At 37.9% G+C, this 19,590-nt stretch overlaps 1 protein-coding gene across 5 annotated transcripts in view; it reads left to right on the forward strand.

The window, feature by feature from the left end:
• Positions 1 to 19,590, forward strand: part of PLCB1 (phospholipase C beta 1) — a 681,757-nt gene that overhangs the window by 15,983 nt on the left and 646,184 nt on the right. For all 5 annotated transcript variants that reach the window (XM_082428205.1, XM_082428206.1, XM_082428207.1 and 2 more), the window contains exon 2: positions 2,027 to 2,104. In XM_082428205.1, coding sequence (XP_082284331.1) covers positions 2,027 to 2,104 — 78 coding nt within the window. The remainder of the gene's footprint in view (positions 1 to 2,026; positions 2,105 to 19,590) is intronic.

Consider the following 19,590-nt stretch of genomic DNA (forward strand, 5'->3'; position numbering starts at 1 on the left):
CAAAAGCATGTAATCTCATAGGAGAAGCTTCAAATATTTTAAAAATTATTCTTCCATTATAATATCAAATTTTTTTCCAAATGTCTTTTTTTTAACATTTAGAAGTAATTTTGGAATTTAAAAATTCCAGCTGAAGCTCTATGTAACAGCACAAGCCTTGTAAAAGATATTTTCAGACTGCATGTTAAGAATGAATCTTAAGACTATCAGGATAAAACAGCAAGGCAGTTGCTCAAAAAATTAAATATAGAACTATCATATGATCCAGTTATTCCACTTCTGGGTATATATGGAAAAGAATTGAAAGCAGGGACGCAAACAGATATTTGTAGGCCCATGTTCATAGCAGCGTTGTTTGCAATAACCAGAAGGTGGAAACAACCCAAATGTCCATCAGTGGATGAATGGATAAACAAAATGATACAGACATATAATTGAATATTATTCAGTCTTAAAAAGAAAGGAAATTTTGACACCTACTATAACATGGATGAACCTTGAACACATTATGCTGAGTGAAATCAACCAGATACAAAAGGAAAAATACTGTATGATTCTACTTATATAAGGTACCAAAGAGTAGTCAGATTCATAGATACAGAAAATAGAATGGTGATTGTCAGGGCCTAAGGGGAGGAGGGAGTAGTGAGTTAGTGTTTAATGAGTGTGAAGATTCAGTTTGGGAAGATGAGGATGGATGGTGGTCATGGTTGCACAGCAATGTGAAAGCACTTAATGCCCCTGAACTTTACACTTAAAAATGGTAAGCTTTATGTTATATATACTTACCACAATAAAAAAAGAATGCCATGATAAACTTTCATTTAATATTTTAATAAATCAGGTTTTAAACATAATCCACTATAATAATAATGAACATTTTTATGTGCCAAGAATTGATCCAGGTGCTTTACCCAAATTATCCTATTTAATTCTCACAAAAAAACTCTGTGGGAGGTATGATTATTATGTCTTTTTTTTTCCAGTTGTGGTTGTGCAAAATGAGGCACCGGGAGGGGACAGGCAGAGATTTGAGCCCGAGGGGTTGGCCTCCAGAACCTGGCTCTTATAATAAAACTTACCATGTGTACAAAAGCCTTAGATCTGCTCTACCCATCAGGAAGACAATCCCAAATTCCAAAATTGTCTCTGAAAGTTCTAAATTTATTACAAATCTTTTTGATCAGATAGAGGATATGACATACCAGAGTTACAATGTGTATGAAAAAGTTGAAATAAACTGGTTATTTATGTCCCTTTAAAAAATGCAATTCCTGCAAAGGTCCCAGTATTTCAGTATAAAAATCCATATCCAGTGACACGTGTTTCTTTGTGCAGATGGTATGCCTTTCTGAAAATTGCCAAAAGAAAAGAACACATATTTTAGAAATGTTTAATATAGTAATTACAATACAGGTAGTTTTTGCTTTATAATATGCATGCTTTAAACTCAGAAGACTGTCTATGATGTTTTATTTTATTGTGTGAAATTTAAATTTACAACAATTTTGTGTATAGCCTTCTGAATATGTAGAAGATGGCCTTATTTACTGTTACCTTGGAAACAGCAATACCTAAATGCTGTGCTTACTCTCTTCAGTACAATTAAAAATCATTTTATAGAGCAAATGTAATTTAAAATAATATCCTGAAGCATGGATTTTAATTAACTTTAATCATATAAAATATGTAATGATGTTTAGTGTTAAAATTATTTGGAAAACCAAATATAGCTTTTGTTAGAAAACATGCCAGTGCCTTTAAAAACTTGCCTTAATCAATAAATACGTGCATCACTGGCCTTTTCCTTTTTAAGTAATGTCCCAATATTCTAATTATTAGTAAAGTACCTCAGTTATGTAATTAATAATCCTATGATGTTAAAGATATCATGTTTAATTTTTTATTAGTTTTACTAATAATTGATGATCTTGGAGAAACTTAATTATTACTTGTTAAGTAATTCGCAGGTAAGGCTTTCTATAGTGGCATATGTTGATATACGTGTATTTTCTTACATTTCTAGGACTCCACTATTGTCACTCCAATTATTTTGAGGACCGACCCTCAGGGATTTTTCTTTTACTGGACAGATCAAAACAAGGTAAGAAGTGAGATATGTCTTTCTTACATTTTCCAGTTAGTTGCTGATTTGCAAAGTATTTAGCTTTCTATGCATTTCATGGATGACTCTGTAATTTTTTTAAAGATTCTATTTAAAAAGAATATCTAAGAAATGTCTTGGGATTTTCCAAGGTCTGAAATATTAGATGTGCTAAATCCTAGAACAATTGGCATGTCTCAGGATAAGAACATGGAATTGTGAATTACATTTGTTGTAGAGGGAAGTTAGCCAGTACTACTGCTGTTAAGTCTCCTACCAACTCTACCCATAAAAAATGAAGAAACATGATGAGAAAGTCATTTTTGACCCTGATGACTATAACTGTGGCTTTTCCCTTTCTCTTCCTTCTCCCCTTTGCTGCTTATTAAGGGTTCTCTCAGCCTCAGCAGGAATTTGGCCTTGATAATTTGTTTTATGTTAGAAAATCAGGAATAAGATCCCTTTAGACTATACCTTCACTTTTTCAGGAATTTCTTCCCATTTTAGCTTTCTGTCCACCATACCATGAATTTAGAATCTCATTTATTATGAAACCAATTGAGATGATTCCATATTGAATTATTAAAAAGTAGACTATCTGCAGATCATAAGATTTATTTGGAGTTTAATGGGTAGTTAGATCAGAATATTCATAAAAAGTAGGTTATTATTTCGATAGACGATGCTATGGTTCTGCACTTGAACATACAAGGCCACAGACCACGGAATATTCTGGTCCTATAAGTTCTGATATTTGGAAAGATGGGACAGGCTTTATTGAGAGTGCTAAATCCTTACTGAAACCAATAAAATACCTGGCATCAAACTGTGAGGTGCCTTTTCACGTTCTGGTGTTAGTTCTCTATATCCAAGGTTACTGGGGTTTGTCAGCTTAGCTTTCGGCCATTGGGGGCAACCTGGACTTCACCAGTGAGTAGTGGTATGGAAACTGCTCTGTGCAGTGGCATATTTGGGGTCAGAGTAGAGCCTGGGGAAACTCTTAGGGTGCTAGACAGTAATATCTGGCCCCCCGGGCCAGTCCTGAATGGGTCTGTTAACACGTTATCCAAAAGGCAGATTTTAGCTTTGTGGTCCTGGAGTTACTTTCTGAATACGGCGGCCCTGCAATCATGTCTGGCCACAGACATGGGGCTAAAGCATAGACCCCGAGCTAATGTTGAAAACCGTATTTGAGTAAGATTTCATACTGACTGTTCATGTTTATTACTGGGTGTGTTAATCACTTTGGCTTTGACATTCTGTTTGGTTTCCTGCTGTTATGTATAAAACAATGGCTTGAAAGAGGTTTTTATTTTTTTCCTCCTAAAAGCTATTTTTAGAACTGTTGAAGCTATATTCATGAAAGATATATTTATAATGCCTAGAGCATTTTTAAAGGTTGGGTATTTGTACAAGAGACTAGACTGTCAGTTTGATTTTTCAACTTGTAAATCAAGCTTCTATAAAAGCAACAGAAGGTAATTTGGGGTTTTTTAAACAATCCATAGCAACTCAGTTAAGCTCCCCTTTAAGACCAATCATAAATATTTCTTTGCTTAAGAAAGAGAAAGTGTTTAGGACCAGAGGCTCTTTGATGTACCTCTATTGTTCTGTGAACCCAGTATTTTAACTCATGATTATTTTCAAATGTAGAAAAATCTCAATTTTTTAATACTAACCACTTTCTCTTGGTTGTAATGCTGTTTATGACCAACTTAAACAAATACTGTGGTAGCAATACTTCTGTCTCTTTATTTCTTTTCTTTTCATGGATATTAATCTTCCAGTTCTAGCCAAGAGATGGGAATTTAATTTTTCACTTTTTAAGTCAACGGTCAGTCATGTGTCAGAATTTTGAGGTTTATTTTTTAGTTAATGATCATATATCAGTATCTAAAAGATGAGACGATTTAAGAAAAAATTAAAGTTTCCATGATTCTAAGTTTGTCATTTTCTTCTGGCTTTAAGCCCAGTCCTGGAGTCAGAACGAGTGATGAATCCACTTCTAGGAGGTGGACTCCTGTAAGTGATATATTAGGAGCATAAATGTATGCAAGCAGAGATGGTACCCGCAAGTGAGTGGGGAGGGCACACAAGCTTTAAGTCCATGTTTTTGCATAAAATCATTTGAAGGGTTGGACCTAATGTTGCAGTCAGATGGTGCTTAGAGGCCCAGTTTCTTTAAGATATTTTTTCTGACAATCAGTCTTGTTGATATGAATCTATCACATGTACTACAGAGGTTACGTCTCAAAGAAAAAATGTGATACTTTTAAGTTTACCCCGATTCCCTCCCTGCCGCTGTTTGGAAGCTTGCGTTGGTATCTGGGTGATGTGCCTCTCTTCTCCCTGGAGCTTTTTCCTTTGTCTTTGTCCATGTTTCTCCTTGGTCCATGAAGCCTGTGCCGAAGCCCTTTGATTAGTGATCCCTTGAAGCCTACTCTGCTCAGAGGCGAGCTGAGTGACTTAAGAAGCTCTTGGTAAAGAATATTGTTACAAGATCTTTCTCTTTATAGCCCTGGAGGAGAATCCTCACATTTGACAGTTTCTCATCCATGTCTTCTCTCCTGTCATGGCCACATTGTACCATGCACCACTGATTTCAAGCCACTGGTTCCACTCTCTGTGAACATTGACATGCTTCCTTCTGTAACCCCTCCTTTGATTTGTCACCACAGAAATGATAGGTGGCAAAGAAGACAGACAGCCCAGATGATTTAAGAACTTAAAAACCAGAGCTGGCAGGTCATTTTTAGGTAGCAGAAATGTGCTCTGATGAAACATTGAAAGAATGTTTGGGGTTGGTTGGGAGCAGATAAATATGAACATCATCTTAAGGGTAAATGTTCATACTTTGTACCAGCTCTGGGCTTATTTTAATCATTCTTTCCCTTTTATTGTTGGCTCTGTAAATCTTATTGACTGTAATTAGCAAGAATGAGTTTCTGAATATGACTATTTTAAGCATGGTTGTTTTTCTTATGTCAGTGTGTGTTATGTAAAGAGGATCAGTTTATTTGTAATCATGAGTGAGAAGGGGCTCCTGTACAGCCTGAGCATGGAAGAGGTTGCCTGCATTACGCTATGACTTTCCTTTGGAGCTCTGCCATATCAGGACCAGAAACCAACACAGGAAGTGTTAGCCGTGAAAACCATGCGAACTACAAGAAGAATCTGTATGAGAGCTAAAGAAGAAAAGAGGGTCAGTGTAAAAGGCTACTAACAAAAACCTATCCTGCCAGAACATGAAACATAGTAAGCTGATGCCCTGCTTCTGTGCCAAGGTTGGTGTAAAAATAAAACTACTCACTACTAGATCCAAGAAATTCAATATAGTTCAGTAAGCTCTTCCTTGTATCCCTAAAACAGGAGCTTGGAGGAGGGGAAAGAGGAACATATAATTAAATTAAAAAGGAAGAGGAGGAAAAACACATTTTAAAGGAAGGATTCCTACTACTTTATCTTTTTTGTTACAGATATTATTTATTTTTTATTTTGTGAATAATCCTCTAATAGGTTCTTTTTGTAAGAGAGTAAAGCAGTATTGATGCCCTTGACTCCTCCCCACCATTGACCCAATCCTAGTCTCTTCCAAAGTCAATTGCTGATAACAGCTTCATGGTATATTTCCAGGTCTCTTTTTAATGAATTTGTGCATACATTAACTATGGAAATATTTCATTTTGTTTCATTTATATCCATTTGTACCCTAAATAACATCATATTATTTTTACTGTTCCACAAACTGGCTTTTCACTTTACAGTATGTCTTACAGAACTTTTTGTGTAAGTACATGTGAATCCACTTTATTCTTTTAAATTGCTCTACATATCCCATAGAATGGATGACCAGATTTCATTTAACAATAAAAAATTCTCATTGATGGACTCTTGGTAGTTGTCTGTTTCTAGTCCACAGAAAACAATCCTGAACAACAGAGTAATAGTCAGCCTTGTGTATCCCTCTCTGAGTATATGGGTCAGGCGTCCCTGAGGTAAATTTTGAGAAGTACAATTGCTGATTGAAGGCTATATATATCCTAAATTTTAGTTAATGGTTGTGTCATTTTATAACTTTGCCAGTCTTGTGTGAGAGGAACTGTTTCCTCAATCCCCACCAACACTATTAAGAAACATTTTAATTTTTGCCAATCTGATGCAACCATTGTATCTCTGCTCTAATTTGCTATTGCCTGATTTGCTAGTGAGCTGTGTACATTTTCTTACACGTGTGGACAATTTCTGTTTTCTCTTACCGGAGTTACCTGCTGAATTTCCTTGCCTTGTGTTGAGAGGTGTCCAGGTATTCTGGATGTTAATCCTTTAGCTGTTAGGGATGTTGCAAATATTTTCTTCCTGTCTGTGGCTTGTCTTTGAATTTCTTAACTTTTAACTTATGCATGACAAAAGATGACTTGACATTCTCAAATTTGATGTATTCACATTTCAACCTTTTTTCTTTTTTTTGCTTTTTGCTTTATTTAAAGCCTTTCTTATTCATCATCCTCATAGCCATCATTATTATTAGTTTAGATTTTTAATTCATGTATAGTTGTCTTAGTCCATTTGGGCTACTCTAACAAAATACCATAGAATGGGTAGTTTATAAATGACAGATATTTATTTCTCACAGTTCAGGAGGCTGGAAGTCCAAGACCAGGGTATCAGCATGGTCCAGTGAGAACCCTCTTCTGGGTTGCAGACTTCTGGTGTCCTCATGTGGTGGAAGGGGCTAAGGATCTCTCTGGAGCCTCTTTTATAAGGGTGCTAATCCCATTCAGGAGGACTCTGCCCTCAGGACCTAATCACCTCCCAAAGGCCCCATCTCCTAATACCATCCTTGGGCATTAGGTGTTCAACATACGAATTTGGCCTGGCGGGTAGGGACACAAACATTCAGACCATAGCAATCATATAATGTATTTTGAACATTGATGTGAAGTTTGGGTCTAAATTTAATTTCTTCAAATGATTAGTCTTGTCTGTGGGTGGCTCCTCATTCTTTCTTGTTGGAGCCAGCTCTGATAGCACCGTCTCTTCTGTAGCTTTCTTCTGGCTGAGAGTGGAAGTGTGGGAGGTGGGAGCTGCGATGGTGGGTTGACCTGAGTTGATGCTCTCATTTCATTCCTAGTGCTGATAACTTCACCACCTGTTTGGGTGGCCCAGATCTACTCCTATGTTTTAATGTCTGTGGGTTTCTGGGATGTCATTTCCTACTTCATTTTTATTCCATTTATCTTTTGTCTTCCATTCTTTCTGATTGAACAAGTACAATCCTTTCTGTGTACCCATGATCCTAGATGATAGACATATATTTACACCTGCATATCCAGTCATTTCTAGGGACCCAGGACCAGAGGAGGGATCCACCATCTGCACCATATGCCATCTTTTTCTGGCCAATGATTTTGCACGAGACAACCGTTTGGGATCCTTGTAGAGCAATGATTAAGTTTCTATTAATGACAACTATAGACTGCATTCTCTTATGGTAGCCTTAAATTTCTATACAGAGTTCAAAAGCAAAGTTTAAAAATTAAATATTTACATAAGACACAGTGACGTTTTTAGCATAAAAGTCCAGAATTCAAAAATATTTAAAATGATGCCTCACAAACCTCTAAGAAAAGCTAGAAATATCATGTTAAAAAAATAGTCTGGCCTCCAAAAGAACCACCAGGCACCACAGATTTCATTAATCATCATTTAGCAATGGCACTTCCTCTTTCACACACACTTCCCTAGTATATCCCAGAAACATCAATTTTGGACTTTCTTGTCTATGGTGAATGGGGTAAGACACTCAACAGTCAATTGAGTGCAGTGATGTGATTATAAATTAAGAAGATCAACTCTATTCACTTTTATTTGGCAGTTTCCCCCAAACCCTGAAACAACAACTGATTTACCTTAGAAAACAGCAAAGTGCATGTGAGTATCACTCTTGGAGGGCTGGGATCATTGCTTGGCCTGCAGCAGTGCACCAATCATTGCCAACAAACCAGCAGCATCTATGGACTAAGTCTTTTCTTTCATCCTCCATGAATTTCCTTCACATAAAGAAATTAATAGAGCAGACATGGCCCAAAATCTAAACCCATGTCCTTACTACTCCTGAGGCCGAGAGTTGGACCCCAGTGGCCAGCATTTGCATTCCTTTGCTTTTTCTGGCCTCTGGAGCTCATGTCACTGCCTGAATTAACACCCACCCAACCAAAGAAGTTTGATGGGCAAATACCACAGCTCCCTCACTTCTTGGATGGGATAACTCAAAGGTGCTAGCTTTCTGTTTTCTTCTATTGCCCTCCAGGGTTAATAGCCCATTTACCCTCAGTGGTAACTGGCTTGAAAACACACCCTTCATGGGCTTCCTTCCCTTCCTGTCTCGATTCCCCATGTATCCTGGAACCACCTCTAAAATAAACTCATTTTACTAGAATCCTTGTTTAGCAACTGCTTAACATGGATGCTTTGTACCTAACAACTTAATATAGATGCCCCATAGTTAAGGGCATTAAAAAGATTCCTTAGTAAGAGGCACTGGAAACTGTTAGGTAAATACTTTAAGCCAGGGAGGTTTTCTTTTCTTTCTCTTAAAAGAGTCCTGATTTGGGAGGCCAGAACTTGAAGTCGGACAGATGTGGGTTGGAGTTCTAGCTCTTCCTTGTACTCCATGAGTCATGTCTGGTGAACCTCTTCAACCATTTAAGCCTCCGTTTCCTCGTCTGCAAGATGGGGTATAACTTTCTCAGAGTTGCTCGTAAACATGATGTATGTGTGTAGCACAGTGCCTCGCACTTTGTAAACTCACTCTTTGTGGTGGCTTTTTAGAAAACATTTAATTTTAAAATAAATTTATTTAATTTAAATAAATTAATTTAATTTAAAAATTTCAGCTTTCCTGAGGTATGATTGACAAAATTTAAGATAGTTAAAGTGTACATCTTGGTGATTTGATGTACATATCCATTGTGAAATGATCCCCCCATCTAGTTAATTAGCACATCCATCACCTACCTCACTTATTTTTCTTAGTTTTGTGTATGTGTGAGAATATGTAGGTTCTACTCTCTTAGCAAATTTCATTTATATAATACAGTGTTGTCAGCTGTAGTCACCATACTATACATTAGATTCTCTGCCCTTATTCATTTTATAGTTGAAAGTTTATAGCCTTTGACCAACCTCTCCCTAGTTCCCTGGCACCCCAGCCCCTGGCAACCACTTTTCTGCTCTCTGTTGCTATGAGTCTGACACCTCACCCCTTTCTGAAGATTTCACATGTAAGTGATACCGTGTCATATTTGTCCCTCTCTCTCTGGCTTTATTTCACTTAGCATAATGCCCTCAAGGTTCACTGTGGTGGCTTCTATTATTGGTATATAATGGACAGTTAGTCTCTGACTAAACAATTAGTCCCTAACTAATTCTTAGGGACCACAAATGTGCTGTTCTGAAAGCCAAGTGACCATCTATTTACAAATATTTTAAAAGAGTTTTTCTTCTTCTTCAAGGTAATAGTGACTTGTTTTCTGTTTACACTCTGCTGTGGTCTTTTGATCTAAAGCATTGAAACTTAGGTCTGTTTGGGCAAACAAGATGTTTATTTATGTATTTTGTAATGCTTTGGGAACAGAACTATACAAGGCAAAAGAAGGGATTTATTGTTGAGAAGACTTTCCCACTGAGGATAATTTGCTAATAAATACTGCATCATAGGTGAAAGGTTTTTGACCCTCGGGAATCGGAAGCATCTTATGAAATAAGCTTTAAGATGATTAAAAAGTCTTGGATAGGAGAAAATGCTAATATTCACAAGAAGAATTGGGCTCCGCCATGGTTGTCTGTGTCTTTTTTCCTAAGATAATCACTTTGGGATTGGATTTTCACTGCTATATCGGCACCAGGAGCTCCTCATCCTCCATACTGATCAGATCCTTAGAGATTAAACTTTCAGTGTTTGTGAGAATAATTTAGTCAGTGGTCTGTTGGATTGCTGAGGAACAAACTTCTTCTCATCAATTCTACTTCCAGATTAAGCTTTATTTATTATCAACACTTCCTTCTTTTCACTGCCTTGAGTCCCAAAACTTTTGCCTCAATGAACTCTAGCTACTGTAGGACAGCTAATATGATTGCTTAGCCTATGCAGATGCAATAGAAGAAAGCATGTTATTAGAATGGAAATTTTTACAAGGTTATGAATCATGGTTTTTTAGTAAATGCATTTTAAAATCAAGCTGATTATTATGAAATGGCATCGTTGTTCTTTCTTTGGAATCATTTCTAGGGTGTAAGTGCATTAACCTGATTTTCATGTCTCCATCATAGCACTTCATCAGGCAAATAACAACAGCAATGCTTGTTTGAATACACTGTAACAAGAGTTTATTACTCCTAATATAATTTAATTACAAAATTATGCCTCAGTTTTATGAGTTGCTTATATTTAGCTCTTCCTAGTCTTGTAGTAGAAATTAAATTGGATGCTTTCCATGCTATGAAGTTATTATAATGGGATATTTGTACCTTTTGATACAAAATTAGTTTGAGACGCTGGATTAAAGGAATGTGTAGAGGAAATACATTTTGTATGTTGTTCATAATTTTATTTCTTGTTATGTGGAAAACCCATTTGCGCTTGTTGTGAGTAGAATTCCCGAATACATTGGTATTGACCCAATGTCTTGCTCCTTTGCTTGAATTATAGATGTTATAGATAGAGTGAGCATATTTGTTTGACCTCTAGTTCCTTTTCTTGCCAATTCAAAATTGTGTGATCCTACTGATGGGGTCCTTGTCAAACTCCTTCTATATTTAATAGCAAGACAAGCCTCTTTTTTCCTTCTGGTAACATAAATGGAGACTTACAGTTGAGTCATTTAAGCATTTACCAAAATAAAAATAGACTTAAAATAAAAATTATTTTCCATTTTTCAATTTTATCTTCGTTTGTTTCATTTAAATAGTTTTAAGAGGCAAAAACATAAACTTTAAACTATATGACAAACCCACAGCCAATATCGTTCTCAATGGTGAAAAACTGAAACCATTTCCTCTAAGATCGGGAAAAAGACAAGGTTGTACACTCTCACCACTATTATTCAACATAGTTTTGGAAATTTTAGCCACAGCAATCAGAGAAGAAAAAGAAATAAAAGGAATCCAAATCGTAAAAGAAGAAGTAAAACTGTCACTGTTCGCAGATGACATGATACTATACATAGAGAATCCTAAAGATGCTACCAGAAAACTACTAGAGCTAATCAATGAATTTGGTAAAGTAGCAGGATACAAAATTATTGCACAGAAATCTCTTGCATTCCTATACACTAATGATGACAAATCTGAAACAAAAATTAAGGAAACACTCCCTTTTACCACTGCAACAAAAAGAATAAAATACCTAGGAATAAACCTATCTAAGGAGACAAAAGACCTGTATGCAGAAGACTGTAAGACACTGATGAAAGAAATTAAAGATGATATAAACAGATGGAGAGATATACCATGTTCTTGGATTGGAAGAATCAATCTAGTGAAAATGACTATACTACCCAAAGCAATCTACAGATTCAATGCAATCCCTATCAAACTACCAATGGCACTTTTCACAGAACTAGAACAAAAAATTTCACAATTTGTATGGAAACACAAAAGACCCTGAATAGCCAAAACAATCTTGAGAAAGAAAAACGGAGCTGGAGGAATCAGGCTCCCAGACCTCAGACTCTACTACAAAGCTATAGTAATCAAGACAGTATGGTCCTGGCACAAAAACAGAAATATAGATCAATGGAACAGGATAGAAAGCCCAGAGATAAACCCATGCACATATGGTCACCTTATTTTTGATAAAGGAGGCAAGAATATACAATGGAGAAAAGACAGCCTTTTCAATAAGTGGTGCTGAGAAGACTGGACAGCTACATGTAAAAGAATGAAATTAGAACACTCCCTAACACCATACACAAAAATAAACTCAAAATGGATTAATGACCTAAATGTAAGACTAGACACTATAAAACTCTTAGAGGAAAACATAGGCAGAACACTCTATGATGTAAATCACAGCAAGATCCTTTTTGACCCACTTCCTAGAGAAATGGAAATAAAAACAAAAATAAACAAATGCAACTTAAAAGCTTTTGCACAGCAAAGGAGAACATAAACAAGACAAAAAGACAATCCTCCAAATGGGAGAAAATATTTGCAAATGAAGCAACTGGCAAAGGATTAATCTCCAAAATTTACAAGCAGCCCATTCAGCTCAATGTCAAAAAAACAACCCAATCCAAAAATGGGCAGAAGACCTAAATAGACATTTCTCCAAAGAAGATATACAGATTGCCAACAAACACATGAAAGGATGCTCAACATCACTAATCATTAGAGAAATGCAAATCAAAACTACAATGAGGTATCACCTCACACCAGTCTGAATGGCCATCATCAAAAAATCTAGAAACAATAAATGCTGGAGAGGGTGTGGAGAAAAGGGAACCCTCTTGCCCTGTTGGTGGGAATGTAAATTGATACAGCCACTATGGAGAACAATATGGAGGTTCCTTAAAAAACTAAAAATAGAACTACCATACGACCCAGCAATCCCACTACTGGGCATATACCCTGAGAAAACCATAATTCAAAAAAAGTCATTAGCACAATGTTCATTGCAGCTGTGTTTACAATAGCCAGGACATGGAAGCAACCTAAGTGTCCATCGACAGATGAATGGATAAAGAAGATGTGGCACATATATACAATGGAATATTACTCAGCCATAAACAGAAATGAAACTGAGTTATTTGTAGTGAGGAGGATGGACCTAGAGTCTGTCATACAGAGTGAAGTAAGTCAGAAAGAAAAAAACAAATACCTTATGCTAACACATATATATGGAATCTTAAAAAAAAAAAAAAGGTTCTGACGAACCTAGGGGCAGGACAGGAATAAAGACGCAGATGTAGAGAATGGACTTGAGGACATGGGGAGGGGGAAAGGTAAGCTGGGACGAAGTGAGAGAGTAGCATGGACATATATACACTACCAAATGTAAAATAGATAGCTAGTGGGAAGCAGCTGCATAGCACAGGGAGATCAGCTCGGTGCTTTGTGACCACCTAGAGGGGTGGGATAGGGAGGATGGGAGGGAGACACAAGAGGGAGGAGATATGGGGATATATGTATATGTATAGCTGATTCACTTTGTTATAAAGCAGAAACTAACACACTATTGTAAAGCAATTATACTCCAATAAAGATGTTAAAAAAAAAAGCAATCGATTTATTAAGTAGTTGGTGTCACATATTTTAAGGCGTTTTTTTCATATGCACTAATTCAATTTGCACTAATTCAATATTTTATTTTTAAAAATTTTTATTGGAGTATAGTTGATTTACAGTGTTGTGTTATTTTCAGGTGTACCACAAAGTGAATCAGTTATACATATACATATATCCACTCTTTTTTTTTTTTTTTTAAGATTCTTTTCCCAAATAGGCCATTACAGAGTATTGAGTAGAGTTCCCTGCGCTATACAGCAGGTTCTTATTAGCTATCTATTTTATTTATAGTAGTGTTTATGCACATTCTTTTTAATTATTTTTTTATTATCATTGTTATCATAATCACCAATAATAGCAATCACATATATGGTGTTTTCTGCATGCCAGACACTGCTCTGATACATATGTACATGGGCATGCCCACACACACACACACACACACACACACACACACACACACACACACACACACACTCACTTAATCATTTCCATGAACCTGTGAGGCTAGGGCTGTTATCACCCCCATTTCCAGATGAGGACATTGACGTGCACACAGAGGTTGAGTAATGACCTTGGTCATACGGTTTGTGAATTGAGGCAGGAATAGAACCCAGGCAATCTGGCTCTGTGTCCTGGCTCTTAACTTCTTGCTTTTTAAAGACTCTGTTTAATTTGGAAAGTTAAGTGTCTCTCTGAGATTTTTTTTCTCATAGATTTGTCTGAAAATAAACCTCAGTAGGCATACTGCATGTGCATGGAAAAGGCAAAAAATATGAAGTGATTCTCAACTTGGGCTGCACATGGAAACACTGAAATCACTGGGGGAGCTTCAAAAAGTGCTGATGCCTGGGCCCCAGCCCCAGAGAGTTTGATTTAATTTCTCTAGGGTGCAGTCAGGACATTGGATTTTCTTTTTTTGTTTTGGAAAGCTCCTCATTTGATTCTAATGTGCAGCCAAGGTGAACACTGAGAGGAAGCAAGCTGACATCACAAATCAATTCAGTGAACATCCTGAGGGGTTGTGCTCACTCTACCTTTCCTGTCCGTGGCCTCATTTCTATCAGAAGTCAGACTCAGCTTGAGCACCCAGAGGCCCTACAAGACTCTGAATTATTTAGCTATGATTGAATAATATCCCCTATACTGTACTTAGGAAGGCAGGAAATTACTAGCATTTTTTAGAAAGATTCTCAGTATCCAAGATTGAATCAAAATAGATATTTTTGTTATATGCAGTTGATTAAGATTCATTTAATTTTCCATTCCCCAAATGTTCCAGGTACTAGCTATTTGTTTTATTTTTACTGAACATGTCCTCAGCACTCAAGCCCTGTTTAGTAACCTTTATGTTTATGTTTTAGAGATCCCCTAGTAGACCAAGTTACTGTTTGAATTCCATATTTCATTAAACTAGTTGCACTTTTGAATAAACAAATGTGGTTTTAAAAATGATTTTATATAATTACTTCATACCTTAAATTTGTATTATAGGTACAAAAGCAGATATCATCTTGGTAAATTATGACATCATGTCATTTCTTATTAATTTGTAGGAATCCTTCCTTTATTGATACATAAGCCCAGCAGGGAAACCAGAGAGAGCCAGGTCATATACAGGTGTGACAGGAAGCTTGTGATACAATCACTTCTGTGTGATACATTTGAATGGTAAAATTCGTGTTTCTCCCTTAAGAATTCTTGGTTTTCACTTCTGTCTTCTATGTGGATTGTGATGGGAATGATGTTGCATGAGATTTCTCTTTGGGGTTTTACACGGTGAACAATGCACCTGTTTGAAGTGAATGCCTCAATGAAAAGTTTTATGGGGCAGAACTAGTTGCTATGCTAAGAAACTAAGGGCTGTGCTGATATACATAATGGATTCTATTTTTAGATGAGCATGTGTTCCTATAGCCTGGCTTCATTATGCAAGAGGCCAGCAGTTTCAGCACTACATTGTGAATATTGAGACATTAGATGATCAGAAGAGGTGGGACTTTAGGTTGTGAAATTTTCATCTATTTTAGCCCTGACAGAGTTCATGACTAGAGGGAAAAATTAAAAATGAAACAAACAGATTAACATATACACACTACTATATATAAAATAGATAACAAACAAAGACCTACTGTATGGCACAGGAAACTATACTCAATATGTTGTAATAACCTATAAGGAAAAAGAATCTGAAAAAAAGATACACATGTATAAATTTATCACTTTTCTGTATACCTGAAACTAACACAACATTGTAAATCAACTATATTCAGTAAACAAAACAAAACAAAAAACCCATGTCCTGGCTATTGTAAATAGAGCTGCAATGAACACTGTTATAAAGCAGAAACTAACACACCATTGTAAAGCAATTATACTCCAATAAAGATGTTAAAAACAAACAAACAAAATTCTAAAACGATTTCAGCTTGATGGTGTTTGTAGGGTGAGTTCTTCCAGAAGCTGACCCCAAGACAAAGATTCAAGCTCAAGTACTTTATTTGGAAGGTGACCTCATGAAGCATGGACAGAGCAGTGGGGAAGTGAGACAGGCAAGGGAAGACAGCCCATAATGGTTGAATTATCAAATAGGTTACACTCTGGGCAACTGAAGCTCCAACCCACTGGGGAGCCCTGGGGGACATTGTGGCACACACCACAGCGAGAGAGCTGTGGTATTTACCTAACAGTTCCCGCCTGTCAGTGTTTGAGGACAGCTCTTCCCTGGGCTGTTATGTCCTCAGCACTCTGCCAGCCCCTCTCCGTGGCCAAGGGGCCTCCAGATCCATGGGCCCCAGGTTTCAAGAAAGCGCTTAGACACAGTTGTGGTTAGAAGTTGTCAGTGGGCATGCATAGGAACACATGGGCACCAGCAGCAGCGACTACTCTGAAGGCCTTAATTTTCAGGTCAGACTTTATAAATCTATACCACAGGTGCAAACAGGTGGCTGAACCCATTCACAGGCAGACAGATCTTGCTTGGCCTGCATGACATATTAAAATGTAAAGGCCAGCATTTAAAGAATCTGGGGAGTTAATATGCAAATCTGGATTTCTCAGAAAATCTAAAGGCCTGGCAACACTGGTCACCAATACCCCCATGGTCACATTTGGCCACCTGCAATCAGACAGGGCATGTGGGATCCAGTCGGCCACTGTCCCCACCAGGCCAGCCTGCCTGCCTCATTGACACGATCACTTAGGCTCATTTAGACTTTTGAGCGTAGAGTATCAGGCGTCTATGGCAACATCCTTTACTGGAAGTTTCAATAAGCTAATGATTACGAAGCTTCCTGTGGAATGAAGTCAGTTCTGTCACAATAGGCCTGTTGGATTGCTGTGGCGTAAAGACCGATTTTACAGTGGAAAATGGCTGAAGGTCAGCAAATCCAGGCCCTGCTCATAACTGCCAGAAGCAAAGCAATTGATACCCCAAGCCCATTTCTTCTCTGTGAGATATGGATTTGGAGTGTGTGAGCCTTGAGGTCACTCTCAGCTTTAAAAGGCTATTATTCCAGAGTGACTTTCACACGGCATTGTGCTAGGTTAGATTTATCAATATGACTCCTTGGCAAAGGATTTCATGTTGAGCTGGGCCATTAATCTATGGGAAATAAAAATGGTGGGCTCTGGGACACCAGGCAGAACAACTTCCCTTTGTGGAATGAATGGCATTAACTGCATCCCCAGTCCAAGGCAGTGGGCACTGTCTAGTTTAGCCAACTACTGTAACATGCCCTTTCCCCATTATAGAGCTTCACTGTCCCATATGGTGGCCACTAGATGCATGTTGCGTTTTACATTTAAATTGTAATTAATTAAAATAAAATAAGAAATGCATTTCCTCAGCCACACTAGCCACATTTCAAGTGCTCTGTAGTCACCTGTGGACAGGTACAGTTAAAGAACATTTCCATCACTAACAGAAAGTTCTATTGGACGTCACTGCATAGAGATTGGGTCAGGAATGGTCTAGTCAGAGCCAGTGCAAAGCAAAAGTTTCCTTGAATTTATAGAGAAAGAACCTTTCTCTCTTTTGCTGGATCATGTCCTACAGGGATGTTGTATGGACCTGACTTTGTTATTTTGTTCCCATGGATGAAGATGTTCGGGTGCTCTGGGTACCACTTTGGGAGCCTAATAGGTAAGCTAACCCTGCAGAAGACAAACCAGTGAAGGACCAGATCCTCAGTGATGTCATCTGAGATATAGATCAGACCATTTCAAATCCATGAGCTAATCAGTCTCCTTCATTGTCTAAGCCAGTTTCAGATGGGACGTTGTCCCTTTGCAGTCAAGATTGCTAACTGGTAGATAGGGCATTCATTTATTTGAAGGAAAGCAGGGACTCAGATATCTAGGATCCAGCTGCATCTGGCCCATAAACATGAAAGAGAAATAAAAGAGGGGATAACATTAGTGTAATCTTATCTACGTATGGCTACAATTCCCTATGCAAGACATCATATGTTGTTTTGTATGTTTTCCATGTTGGACTTTAGCTCTCAGTGATAGTTTTGATGGCTTCCAGCCAGCATTTGAGAAGAATATGTCTTGAAAAACAGGGGGGAAGTGAAAATTTGTGCACCAAATGGAAGTTTGTGACAACTTTGTATGTTAGTCTAATATACAAACTGGGTTTAGTAATTAGTCTCAATTGCACCAGAAGGATTTCTAGGGAAGGAAAGTAGAACTTATTGATAAACCACTGTGTTGTAGACATCGTGCCCAGGTGCTTTGTGTAGCCCATCTTGTTAATTACTCAATTGATTGATTTTTCCCCATTTTGCATCGGGGAAACTGAGGCTATGGCTAAGGTGGCTATTTCCTCAGAAGGCCATCTATAGTCCTGCCAGTCTAGAATGGAACCCCTTCCTCTGATCTGCTAGGATACCTCATGCTTTCCTTCACCTTAGCACTTGTCATGCTGTGCTAATTTTGCCTGACACATTTTACTTGCCTATCCATGAGGAAGTCTTTGAATTCAAGGACTTTATCCAATATGGTTGGCATTTCTAGTCCACTGTTAGTATACAATGATTGCTCAATCATTGCTGGTCAGATGAATGAGGTTTAGCAAGGCTGTGCTGCTAATCTAAGGTTACAGGCTACCAAGGGGTGGGAAGCCAAGTCTGTCAGGATCCAAAGCCAGTGAATTTTCTGACTATTTCTCATTTATTAACACCCTCTCCTTGTATAAATCTCCAGCTGCCTTACTCCCAATAGTTTCTGTGACCTACTTCCTGGAAGAGAGAGAAAGCACTGGAGGGTCTCTCTACCTCCTTCCTGCCATGAGTCCCAGAAACCCACCTTTATCTGCAACTGCTCTCTCCTCCTGTTTCTCTCCTCCTTTCCCAGGCTGTTCCTACCTCTTTGACCCTGGACTCTGACTTCCCAAAGATTTTACACTAACACTTATCCCTTCTATTTCCTGTGTTATCAATATTTCCCCTTTAACCAGATCCATACAATCAATATTAAGCATGAAAAGCCTTTCCCATCTTAAAAGAAAGCTCTATATGCTCTCTTGACCCCAACTGGCTGCTTTCCTTTCTTTCTCCTTTCCATTCACATAATCATCTTTAAAGACCTGCCTGTACTCTCTGCTCACCTTTCACCACCTCCTTTGTCCATATCAGCCTGGATTCTGTACCCATTGCTCCAAAGTGTTCTTTCTAAAGCCACCAATGACCTTCATATTTCAACACATATTGGCCATTTTTAGCTCTCTTTGTGCTTGATCTTTTATCAGAATAGTATTAGAATTGTTGATGGCCATATTTTCCTTGAAACATTTGATTTTCTTGACTTCTTTGCTCTCATACATTTTCCTTTTCCCCCAGCCACCCAGTTTACTTTGTTGGCTCTAAGTTACCATCCTTTTCCACTCCCAGAATCACATCTGTGCTTATAGCTTTATTTACCAGCTGGACACAGTGGCTCCCAGTTTTATGTCACCATTCAGTACCCTGTCCCCTTGATACCCAAAGCCCAGCATTTCTAAGGTTGGTATTGTTCTCTTCCTTGGTTCACCCCTGACCTGGTCCTCCTGCCGTATTAAAGGCACCACCCTTCAGGGTTGCACCATCTGGACCCTGGAGGTCTTCCTTTACATCTCCTTCTCCACCTTTCCTTCAAGCTCATGGCCTCTTGCCTTTTGTGCTCCAGCCACACTCACCGTACTAGCCTCCTTCCCATTT

Source organism: Balaenoptera physalus (genome assembly GCF_965194825.1).
Source record: "Balaenoptera physalus genome assembly, chromosome: 16".
NCBI lineage: Eukaryota > Metazoa > Chordata > Mammalia > Artiodactyla > Balaenopteridae > Balaenoptera > Balaenoptera physalus.